The following is a 12,888-nucleotide window of genomic DNA, read 5'->3' as shown; positions in this document are numbered from 1 at the left end:
GAACGAGAAAGCAATGCAAATTTGTCATGAGAACGCTATTTCGTTTCACTTTTAAAGGCAGAGTTTAAGCGTCCTTCAAGTTTTAATCATTAAATACGTTTTTTTTAGGGGCGGGGGGAGGGGTGGGGGGGGGGGGGGGGGCGAGGGAGAAGCGCGAGCATACCATCGAACAGAGAACATGTGGGTCCAGTAAACAACCCGACATAATTATTCATACCCGCAATCCCGAACAAGATTCTACTGTATATTGCATTGGCAGAAAGAATCAAATGTTTAGCACATCACCGGTCAATGAAAGGATGACTAAATCACAGACCACCATACACAGCAGTACACAGTTAGCATGATAATGGAAATAAGAGTTGGCCTGTTTCTCTATTGAAACTGAAATGCTGCGATGATATTTTTAATGAGTAATAGCGTTCATCATTTCTACCAACGAACGTAACAAGGAGAATCAGAGGTCATTTAAGATATTTCTTAAATTCATTTCAAACGAGTTCGCCACGAAACTACAAAACTGCGATGTGGAGGTAATGGTAAATACTTTGCTCGATCTTTCACCTATCGTCCTTTCAGGCAGACGATATCTACAAATTCAGGTAACATGTCTTTAAATAGAAAAATAATATGCCAGCAGTTCTATATATAATCAGATATTTGAAACAGTATTTTTTTCTGTTCGACTCTTCACATTTCTTATGAAGGCCAATAACTGGATCAACTGAATTACTTCAAGATTTATAAAAACAAATTAGGCTTGAATAAAAATGAAGACGGAATTGATGCTAAACCGAGCATGGCATTCAATGCCGAACACCACAATCAACAGATGGAGATGGGGACTTCAAAAATCGGACGGATCTGATACAGCATATTTTATATATTAATATGGAAGCTACTTGATTTTTGCAGGCTCAATATTTGTAGAATTTTGCTGTGTGTGGGGTTCCCCAATCTTTCGGGGGCCCAATATTTCTAGAATGGGAGAGACGTTAAACGTTTTGCTTATATTTTAAAGTCTTGCAATTCGCAAGAAATTGGTACACGCTAAAATAAAGTCCCTTACAGTACCGCATCTTTTAAAAATATTTTTAAATAAAACAAATCTGAAACAATTATGGGTTTGCAAAGAAACAAAATAATGAGGAGAATTCTAGTTTCTTGCAATTTTTTTTAATGACATAGCCAGCTAAATGTATGAGTTTGCGGAAAGAAATATAAGGATTATTCTAGCTTACTTTGCTCTACGTCCATCACGGTGGCATCTTGACATTTAAGTTCAGAACAGAGAATATTTATTTGCCCTTAGTACTACTTCAATTTTTATGGCTAAGTTAAGGCTTGTTTTGCAAGTTTGTATGAATGGATTCCGTTTTTTGGGTTCAGGCTTGATTAAGCAAGTGGGTTCAGTTTTGATGAAACAATCTGTCGGAGGTCGAGTCATGACCTCTAAATATTTCCGGTTTATTTTTCCAGAGCAGAGACTTTAAAGGGGCACTGACACCCCAAAGGTCGTATTTATTTTTATTGTCTAAAACGATGCAAGTTGCAGCCATAGACACGCAAAAAAAAAACGCATCGCGAAAAAAAATTTTCCCGCGCGCACGCGCGCCTTTTTATTTTTGCCGTTTGAATTTCCCGCCTCTCGCCTCCTCGCTTCTTTTGATCGGTGACGTCAAAAATCAGGAAATTTAAAAGCTTTGTAGGCGGCATCTTTATAACATTTAATGACGGCAATCCTAAAACATGTTTTTTAACGCAATTGCGAACGCACTACGGCCCTTCTTTTTGAAATACCAAAAATCGGGAGTTCGTTGTGGTGCCGTCTCCTGGATTTGTATCCTCCAACGGAAAACAGGCGACACCGCTCAAAACCGGTCCGCCGCAACGCCGGTGCTAGCCGGCGCTCGCTCCTTTCCTCCTCGCTTTGGGTCGCCATGGCAACAGCAGGGAGTGGTGACAGGAAAGGGGACTCTCAGGTCTCCGCAATTTTTGACGTCAAGGCACCGGCGCCGATCGCGCGGGAACTTCGAATTCGGCATTTGGAAATTGTTTTTTTACTTCACGAATACTGAATTCCCAAATTTCAAATTTTGAGGGTAATGTCCCGGCATCGTTTTCGACCGTTTCGGATAATAAAAAAAAATATGATTTTGATGTGTCAGTGCCCCTTTAAGGAATCCGACCCCGGTTGATGCAATTGATTGAATAAAAGAATGAATAAAACCAAGTGTTACATACGCTCAATATTAAACTGAAATATATCCCCTAAAAACACAGTCAATTTAGTATATATTAAGTGACTTTAATTCTTTTTATTTTCATATCTTTTCCGTAATATTATTCTTATGAATCAATTTGAAAAGTTGCGTAGGCCGTTACCGCCAACTTCTTTATAATAGCGCAAGCGTAGCAGCAGAAAAATATATATGATTTTGTTTTCATAGAAACAACGTGGTCATGAATCTTTTTATAAAGGAGACCTTTTACTGTCAAATATTTTATTCGAAGCGTATTTTGTCTAAAAGTTTATTGCACCAACTTCCATGCTCATAAAAAAACCTTCATCGTACAAAGCAAAAAAGTTATATGTACTTTGCACGTGGATATTGACACCGAAGGTTCATTCAACCCCGCAGATGTTTCTGTTTACCGTTTATAATGCAATTCTGACGTAAATCTGACGCTGTTTTGAACCGCTGTTACATCCGGCTTTTCTTTACTGGAGGTATAAAATACGCAAACATCGTCGTATATTCATTCAGATTCATTTCAAAGATACTACGATGGCGTTTAACGTGATCAGCTTTCTTCCATTGGCCGTCCTTTTTGTCATTATATTTAATATCAAGTGAGTCCCTTTTCATCCAATTTGTCCTTCGCTTCTTGCTTAAATATTACAATAACGGTGATATCGTACATGTTGCTAATATCAAAGCTTAATCCCTTCATAAACCTTGTTGGACAAACGAGAATGCGTTATGCGATGTTGTAGGAAAATACAATGCACTGGCATTTTTAAAATTTATTGTATTTAGATTTTGATTCAGTTTTGTTATGGATGTTACGTTGTTCCCTTTTTGAGTTAATGTCGGCTCTAGGCACTGGGATAGGAAGGGTATAATTCTTTATTATTTTAAGCTTAGTAATCAATCTCAGGACGATCAATAAAAAAACGAATTAATACTTTTTTGTTTTTTAAGTCAACGAGGTAGCAAATTTACCTGTAGGTACATTATTGTTTGTGCTTCCTCGAGTTTGGTTGCAAAATGCTGCGCTCAAACTTTTTCATAACCAACGGCACGATGCAGCACTCATCCTCATTCTGTGAATCATTTTCAATATTTTTGTGAGATCTACTTTTTCTATATTTTCGGGCGCTGGCAGTTCAACTATAAATTACATACAGGAGCCGATTTGTATTTACAGCCTTTTTGAAAGTTTATTTCTAAAAATATTGAATTGTACAAAACTGTGTTTAAAGAGCACTGCAGTAAGTTTGCCGTCCACAAATATTGTCATACAATTTGCGGGTATTACTAATGAAACGATCAATGGTTATTTTTCAAAACCTCGGGGCTAAACCCACGTATATTGTAAATAACTACATTTATAGATTTTCTCAGTCACGCAATACAACCAACATATCGACAGTCTGCTTCATAATATTTTTTATGAGCAAATACCACGTGGTATGCAATCGGTCTAGTTTTATTTGTGAAGTCGTTAAAATAAACACACAAAAATCAATAGAAGTGAAATATATTAATAAAACATTTTTATCTGGAAATATACACGAATAGCACGTTTAACAATAGGTTATGCTTACTTTAAATGTACTCGAAGATGCGATTTTGAATACCTAAAGATGAAGATACTTAAACAAGTGTTGCGATATATTATTTTAGAGCATTAAAAAAGGCTTAGTTGTTTTCCTTTATATTTATACTTTTATATACTAACGTCGTACACATAACATATAAAATAATTAAAAATAATCAGGAAGGTGTTCGTAGCTCTTAATATAATCCAGATTGTACAGTAAAACAAACGAATAAAATTCATTTTTTGAAAGATAACATTCAGAAAAAAATTGCGTTCTAGCGTTGCGTTCCAGCGTTGCGTTCCAGCGTTCAGAAATGTTGCATCGTTAATATCCCTCTCACTGACATCAAATAATACCTTCATCAGAGCAATAATTAAGATAGAACATATACAAAGGTGTGTTTGAGTATAATTAAAAACAGATACCAACGTGGTGTAAGTCGTACGGCCGCCGTATGCGCAACTCATATATCAGATTCGGATGAAGCAACTACACGATAATTTAGCTAAATTACTAAAATAATGAAATTTTTATTTTATTTTTTCCTTTTCTAGGGGGATGTGTTGCTATTTGATAATAAAACCGAATATATTTAATTTATTCTTCTTTCAACTGACTTAAGGTACTCATCAATTTCCTTTCGCGCTTTGATGCCTAATTCTGAATGTTAACGAATAAAAAGGGCGAAACATTCCGTTCTTAACAATTCATAAAAATGTGAGGTACATCTCTTAGTGGATTCTCAAAATCAATATCGCAAGAACGAGATAAGCAGGAAGATGCTGAAATGTCTGCGTGCCCCTAGCACGGGTGATTTTTGATTATAGTTCGGTACTTTTTTTAGATATATATTTTGCATTTGCGAGACCAAAGCGCGAAAATAGACCGATTAATTACTCAAAGACGGTAGGTATTTTCACAGTAGTAAAAATTGATTCAACCTCTACTTTTATTTATTTATTTATTCATTTATTTCAATACCCTCAGGGCCCATAGGGCATTACAGAGGGGGTGGGGCATATAAGAATTCACTCAAAAGGAAATACAAACGTAAAAGGCAGTGATTAAAGCACAATCAATTCGACAAAATAATAACAAAAGTGATTAGTAAGCGCTTCTTTAAATAGATCAAGTGATGGGATAGCTGCTAAAGATGCTTGAAGGTGGTTCCACTCAGAAGACGTTCATGGTATGAAGGAGTCGTTGTATGCTGATGTCTCACAGTGAGGAATGCCGACCTTGAAACGATGATCAATACGTGAAGAGATATATGCGGGGTTAAGGAATAGCTTATCCTTTAGTGAAGCGTTGAAGTGATAAATTTTGTAGAAAAGGCATAGATGAGGTATTTTTCGCCGTAAGGAAAGAAGAGGCAGGGACTATGAGGTTTTCATAGATGGTACACTAGCGGTGCGATGATAGTTAGAATAGATAAAACGTACTCCACGATTTTGAACAGCTTCAACGTTAGTCACGGGAGGCACTTGTAAGTGCCTCCCGTGCCGAAATGACAGCATGACCACTAAAACCAAAAGGTTAACTTTTGAATCCAGTTATTTCACCAACTTACCGTAAAGGTTATTCAATCCTGTAAATTCGTCGACATTTACAGCTGCAGTAGGAAGTATGTATCCGTGAAACTCGCTTTTTTATTAAAAAAATTTTTAAGGGCAGTCTGCTCAGGTCAAGAGCAGACTGCCCTTGACCTGAGCGGTGTTAACTTCCTCTTGAGGTTAACGCTAACCCGCAGTGCCGAAACACTGCCCAACATTCTCTCGGCGTCACGAGAAGTAAATACCAAAATAACGAGCAAGTGAAGACAACTTGCGTACGTATCGTACGATTTGCGCAAATTTTATTCGACATATCTTTCTGGGCACTGACTTCGTTGCTCAGGTGACTCGTGTCGAGGAGGAATGTATAATTTAGTCTCGACTAGCTTTTCTGCCGACACGACGGTACCAGCGAGGCGGCGCCTATTGCGCAACTAGAGAACTCCGACAACCTCGGCGGCAACCCCAACGACTCGGGCGACTCGGTCAGCATGGGACGCCGGGAGACGCCATTTCCTCCGTGCCTTCCGATTGACTGCAGTGTCTTGGAAACATTATCTGCAGGGAAAAATTTGGTCTGGGACCAATTGCTACCGCGGTCGAATATTCCGTCACCGGCAAAACGATTTCCCTTCTCGGCGTTAATTTCCTCCTGGATTCGCCTGCGATTCCGCGAGTGCGAAGGAATGATTAGTGGGGTTCGATGACGCTAAGCAACTTGCTATTTAAAAACTTGAGTTTACCAAAAAAGAGTAAAAATCGCACATAAAATATGAGTTCTTTTTAACTAAGTAATTCAAGATTTTTTTGTTCAAATGTACAACCATTCGTGACGATTAGTCTCTTTTATTAGGTGCCTCTAGCCGTATTACCCACCTGACGGCATTAGTGCTGCTCTATCTTCTATGAAACAGATCGTAAAGCCTAAATAAAAACGCTAGTTACAGTACTTAACAACCTTGAATTGCTTAAACGAAGTATTATTATCTCGCGCAATGATAAATGTTCTAGTTTTTTTTTCATATTCCAAGAGACCTGATTAAACTGCCTGTGATTTTTCAAACACTTCAAATTTTTTTTTTTACTAAAGCACCTCAACTCAGTATATACTACTATTAAAAAGCTTTTAATCTTTTCAGTGTCCATTCGGCTTCCGCCGGATTGAAAGAATCAAGTGGCCCTCAAAGTTCCGACAATTCCATTAAAGCCGAATTTTGCGATACAAACGTAAGTTCAATTTAAGAGCATTGGAAACAAATACTTTTATTCGTAAAGCTGTTTAAAGATAGCTTTAAAATTGATGCAATATATAACTGAACAATCTGCTCTTAGAATACATACATTTCAAATAAACTGAAAATCGTCTTATTTTTATCTTTTTCTGTCTAGTTTTTATGACAACACTATATGACGTTCCGATTACGCCACATCATCGGCACAATCGTTTTTTTTTACGTTTAGGTTATAAGCTTGAAAGTTGGTGTTACATATTTTTGGAAGCAAATACTTGAAGCACCGGTTGAAGAACGGTACCTTTTAATGTACAACATTTCGCACACCATCGTGTCCCTGGTACGGACCACCGCAACATTCTGGTACATCATGGCAGAAATTATTTAATTACGTAACACTACTCAAACACTTTTCCCAAAAATAATTATACTTTAATTAGTTGGTATTAGAGTATTATTATCGAAACTAAAAACTAAACTTATACTTCACTCTTGAAAAATAATCGATTTGTAAAAAATAGCGGTTGCATATTAAATGGACGATCAAATAGTATCTTTAATGTTACAAAACTTCTTATCGGAAAATATTTTAGGAATCATCGTGTAGGTAAAAGTACTGTAATTTAATGGTAAAGCAAGCCATCGCAAGACATAAAAGATACAAGGTGGAGTGGCCTGTGGCTGTTAATTGTGTTCCTTTTAATAAAGCCATAAGCACTGCACTGAATGCTTGAGATGAAGTCTGCAGAGGGAGGTTTTATGATTGTCATAAAATGAAGACTTGTTGATTGAGGTGTTCAAACTTGCTTTTTTCTCTCCGATTTAGATATATTTAACTTTAAAATTTCGTTTTGCATTATTTCAAAATTTTTAAATATTATAATATTAAAATTAAGTTTAATTTGTTATCAGCAGCTTGAAGCAAAAAAAAAAGTTGTAGATAAAAACATGATGCTTCATGCAGTTTTTCTTTTTAAAATATAATGTCGGTTTTTTAGTGGTTGATATATTTTTATTATGTGGAACGTACAGAAATGTTAACTTAATCTGGTTTAGCCAAATATGTTGTTTATTTCATTTATGTACTAAATTTAGGCGCTTTTTTCGCATGAGATATTTATACACAGTCGACACATAGACCACCTATATTTTACATGCGGTATAAGCAATTCAGCCAAGATAGTGTAGTAATTACAATTTGCTTTGTGCAGTGTAATATAATTTATAATTTTTTTTGTGTATCCTATAAATGGTGCATAAATAAAATCTTGAGCAGTTAGATATTTAAAGTTTTTTTTTCTGTGTTAAAGCAAACACAATCTACCATTTTAAAATACTATATTTAACTACATAAATGTTGTTTTTTAGTCATCTGCAATTAATAGTTTTGCTTCTACCGAAACAAAACATTCCAAGCGACATCTTAGAGAACACTACTTTCCAATATTTATTTTAGGCAAAAATATATTATCGTATTTTTAAAACTATAGTAGACTTGGACATATAACACAAATGTCCATCCCTTTCAATACCAAAGTAAATTACATATATATGTATTGCCAGAATTTATTACTTGAGATAACATTTTAAACAACATTGAAAACACGAAATTCACATTTACCGCGCCTCTGATTCTACTTTATTTTTCAGTGTACAATGAAGACGGATGGAACGTGGACCGATTGCAGTGGCGGCTGCTTTTGTGTACATGTTGGAAACGAAAGGGAAGGTCGCTGCATGAGGTGGGATGGTGACTATGACTACCCGTCAACAGAACCAGAAGAATGAACCTGAACGGCTTTGCCGCTGACCGAAATCGCACCATGCTCCCAAAAAGAAAAACAAGGGAGCCTTGAACCTGCATACGTTATACTATTATGATGTTGTATACCTATAATTACGAATGAAAAAGTAAATAAACCTACAAAAGTGTAATGCACGTGTAAATATTTGCCGTTATATTCTAGAGAATTTATGATATATATTTTAGTTCATTTTTTTCGTTTTTAACGTTCGCCTAGGTATTGTGCTATTAAACCAGCTATACACAAGAAAACTATGAGTTGTAGGATTGTATATAGGTTGTTTTTCCTTCACAGAGAAATTATAAGAAGGGTACCCCAAGTAAACAACATATCCCTGCAAAAATGCTATCGACACTGCAAACTCAATGGCGCACTCAAATAGTATTTTTATATCGTATAATAAAGGCGATAACTCAATGCTCGAGCTCTAAGCATCCTAAAAAAATTCCGAGGGCACCTAGCACTTGTTATGAGTTGTGAATGAGAACGCATCACTGACTCGCTGGCCACTGCTGCTCCGCTGGGTGAGGCAGCGGCGGGAGTGTGAAGCCTGGCCCGGCGCGTCCTGAAATCGCGTGTCCTCTCATCATCATCATCTCCCTAGCTGCGGGTACCGGTTGCCGACCTTAGAGCTCAAAGCGTAACTTTAGGTCTAGCGTTAGTCGACGACGACAAAGAGTGAAACGAGCCTGATGAACAAAGCCTTCGAAGCCGGAATGGTGTGTCACGTGGATGTCACGACCATCGCTTTGAACGTGCGACCAAAGGGTCGGAATCTTTGCATGATATCCACGCGGCTTTCTACAGCAAGGTCCTCTCTATCCTAGTGAAACCTCAAAGCTACTACATCTCATTGGTGAAACTGCAATAGGAGCTTGCTTTGAAAAAAGTGGCTCCGATCAGCAGTCGAGAATCAAACTATACGTGACGGCAACGCCACCATTCCACCCGCAGCGGCCACTCTGGGAACTCTGCACCTGCACGTACAGTTACAGTTGAGTCGCGCAAATGGCGCCCTCAAGAAAAAGTTTTTTTTTTTTTTTTTTTTTTGCAGGAATTTCATTTTTAGTAAAAAAATCGATTTTACAGGACTATGTGAGTCTTTTCATTTCCGGTGTATCCGGAATTTTTCCGAAGTCACTAGACTTTTTACCACATTTTTATTTACAGTAAATATATATTTTTCTAGGTTATGCGACTCTTTTTACTTCCGGTAAAGCGGAAATTCAGCGGAAGTCACCGGATTTTCCTTGATTCACCAGGGATTACCGGAAGTCACCGGATTTGCCTTAATTCACCGGAACGTACTGTGTTTTTTTTTCGGACGTCAACCAAAGTCATTTAAGAAGTAGCATGTGAACCGTGGGCGGTGTATGTTTAGCAGATGCTGAACCATTCGGCAACAATCAAAACGGTTATTTTATATAGACTTGAAAGTTCCATGACTTTATTTTACAGGGTCGATACTAGGGAAACAATTTGCGCAGCTGTAGACAAAAACAGTCAGACCAAATAAAAACAACTGAGTTCTTTGTCGGAAAATATTTCTTTCAAGGTACTCACCACTCCGCTGGTTAAATTCCTAGATGCACGGCAGTTCAACTAATAAGTCTTACCAGGTGCACCACACGCATACACACACACACTGTCAGTAGCACGTTTAGGGAAAACCAAGAATGCGCCACCAACATCTGCCGCCGTTGAGAAATCCTGAGCCCAGTCACGGTCTCGTCCCTTATGCCGTCACAGCGGCGTCTTCTTTGCAGGCTGGATGCTTCTGAAGCCGGACGGAGGAAGAGGCACAAGTAACAGGGCACTGAAATATATATTTTTAGAGCGCAGGTCTAAGGGGCACGTTTTCGGCTTGAACGGCGTCGGCGTCGACGTAACCATCCTAGTGAAAAAGCCATTTGTATGAGAAATTTCTTGTGTCCAATAAACACATATGAACCGTACAAGATATATACGAACATATAAGAACCATGTAAGAGCTATATAAGAGCAATGAGTAATATAAGAAACTCTAAGAACCATATATGAAAAATGTAAGGAACTTCACCAAAGGTTCTTATATGGTGCTTGTATGTTCTTATATAGTTCTTATATAGTTCTTATACCATTCTTATATGTTCCAGACGATCAGGCGTTTCACAGCGCTCCGTGCTTGGCCAGCTACTGTTTCTTATTTACATTATTGACCTGGTACTGAACATCTCTACTTCCATTTGCCTGTTTGCGGCCGATTGCGTAATATATAGTAAAATAACTGCCATATCGGACACATTACTTCTACAATCAGACCTTAACCAGATATCATTATGATGTAACCAGTAGCTAATGGAACTAAACACTGACAAATGTAAATATATGAGAATATCACGTGGTTCATCTCTGCTTCACACTTATCACCTAAACAGTAAGCCTCTCGCATCAGTGTCAAGTCATAAATACCTTGGTGTTCATATAACGTCTAACCTTTCTTGGAAACTTCATGTCGAATACGTGATTAACAATGCTAATCGTGTGTTAGGATACCTTAAAGGAAATTTCTTTCTCGCTCCGTCCTCCTTGAAACTAACCATGTACAAAACTCTCATCCGCCCAAAATTAGAATATGCTGCCGATGTGCGGGACCCCTCACACCATTCACTAATTTCCCTTATTGAATCTGTCCAAAACCGTTCAGTCCGTTTTATCATGTCGAACTATCACCGCTCTGCCGGCGGTTCTACCATGAAAACCTCTATAGGCCTGCCATCACTAACGCATCGCCGTAAAATCGTTCGTTCGTGTCTTTTCCATAAAATATTTCATCAAAATGCTGACCTTCGTCGTAAACTAATTATCCCACCATTCTGCAGCTCTGCTCGCATTGATTATAGCCATAAAGTTGGTATACCAAATTTTAAAACTTCGTTGTTTCAATATTTTTTTATTCCCCAAACATCATTGGATTGGAACCACCTTCCCGCCTCAATAGCTAACATTACTTATATTGTTTTGTTTAAGAGGGTTGTAACTAACATGTGCACATTGTAATCATTATTTTGATGTCCTCTCCCCTATTCAATGTATTATTACCTTGAGGGTATTTGAAATATATAAATAAATAAATATGTTCCTATATATCTTGCATAATTCATATGTGTTTATTGGACACAAAAATATCTTATACAAGTGAGATTTTTCAATAGGGCACTCGGTGCATTATGGGAAACGTCCCATAATGCATCCCGACGCAACGTCACAGTGCCGAAACTTCATCGTGCCGGGACGTCACCGTGCCAAAACGTCACCGTGGCGAAACGTCACCGTGACGACACGTCACTGTGACTTCATCAAAACATTGCGGGACGACGCGCGTTTCGCGCGTAAGAGAAGGAGGGGGTGAAAAGGGGAGGGAACGAATGAGGAGCAATACCCTTCCCGCAATACCCTCCCCTTCTCCTCCTCAAGAGCTGCACACTAAATCGGTGTTACAAGAAGTTGTAAACGTCTCTCATCTTTTTATTTTTTTTTTATCTGCACACCCAGCTGCTCTGGAAGATTCAGGTCGCACACATCGAAGGGGAAGTTGACACTGAGAGCGTCCGCTCGTTACCCAGTTCGCGCGTGTTGAGGGAGAAAAAAACGGATTTCTTCAAAGGAAACAGCAAAAAGACTCCCTAGCATTTCTTCCACGCACCCAATGCGAGGGAGAGAGGGTTCGTGGGGACTCGTGCTTGCGGCTTTCTAGGCACCATAATTCCACACCCAGTCCACGGCTCGTCTCGTTCCCCATCTCCACGCGTCGGCTTCAATGAAATTCGGTTAACGGGAAAGGGAGTAGCAGCTGCTAGAAACTTCCTGCAAAGCCGGGTCGTGTGGTAAAGGAAAATTGCGGCCGGTATATGGTAACCAAGATTAGCTGCCGGCAAATCTTCGAACAATGGCTGGTAAACTACCCTGGTTCCGGACAAAAACGGGTGAAACTATACCAGATTTCACCGGATGTCACTGGAAGCTTTTGGCGGATTTGTCAATAGGGCGGTGCCATTTTGCAGGGCCATCTAGACGTAGCTATATAAATTAAGTTTCATGTTTTTGGCTCGCCGCTAAAGGGCCGCGCTGTAATCTCATCTAAATCGGTCTAGTTGGATGCGTGCGGGACAGGTTTTTAGGTCGGGCCTTATGTGCGCTCTCGAAAGCGATGAAATTGGTTGCTTTTTTTGACGTTATTCTTCGGCAGAACGGACAAGGTGCATCCTAGAGGCGCTATTTTCTGTGGATACACAGAACCACACTTTCCCACTCTTCGTTATCCTAAACACTGCGTCACCAACAATGAGCACGTATGCCAACGGCGTCTTTTCGGGGTTGAAATATGTAAATCAGCAATGAACTCCGTAATTCATTGCTTTACCCGGTGGCCATTCAGATGCAAGCAAAACAGTAGAGAAAAAACGAGATCGTTCGTTCATTATCTAGTA

The 12,888-nt window shown here is 38.7% G+C and overlaps 1 protein-coding gene across 1 annotated transcript; it reads left to right on the top strand.

The window, feature by feature from the left end:
* Positions 1-2,779: 2,779 nt before the first annotated feature.
* On the top strand, positions 2,780-8,530 carry LOC120849791 (evasin P1074-like). The gene is made up of 3 exons (XM_040222033.3): positions 2,780-2,854; positions 6,522-6,609; positions 8,265-8,530. Exons 1-3 carry the CDS (start codon positions 2,790-2,792, stop codon positions 8,400-8,402), a joined length of 291 nt encoding a protein of 96 aa, XP_040077967.2. The 5' UTR covers positions 2,780-2,789; the 3' UTR covers positions 8,403-8,530.
* Positions 8,531-12,888: the final 4,358 nt, after the last annotated feature.

The sequence above is a fragment of the Ixodes scapularis genome, unplaced genomic scaffold (assembly GCF_016920785.2).
Source record: "Ixodes scapularis isolate PalLabHiFi unplaced genomic scaffold, ASM1692078v2 PGA_scaffold3__209_contigs__length_174095766, whole genome shotgun sequence".
Lineage (NCBI taxonomy): Eukaryota > Metazoa > Arthropoda > Arachnida > Ixodida > Ixodidae > Ixodes > Ixodes scapularis.
This window is presented reverse-complemented; position numbering and strand designations above follow the sequence as displayed.

Bases quoted from the DNA above. Each gene is read 5' to 3' on its own strand.
- LOC120849791 (XM_040222033.3), top strand. From the start codon at position 2,790: ATGGCGTTTAACGTGATCAGCTTTCTTCCATTGGCCGTCCTTTTTGTC. The intron at 2,855-6,521 runs GTGAGTCCCTTT...TAATCTTTTCAG, and splicing joins GTCATTATATTTAATATCAA to TGTCCATTCGGCTTCCGCCG. The intron at 6,610-8,264 runs GTAAGTTCAATT...TTTATTTTTCAG, and splicing joins CCGAATTTTGCGATACAAAC to TGTACAATGAAGACGGATGG.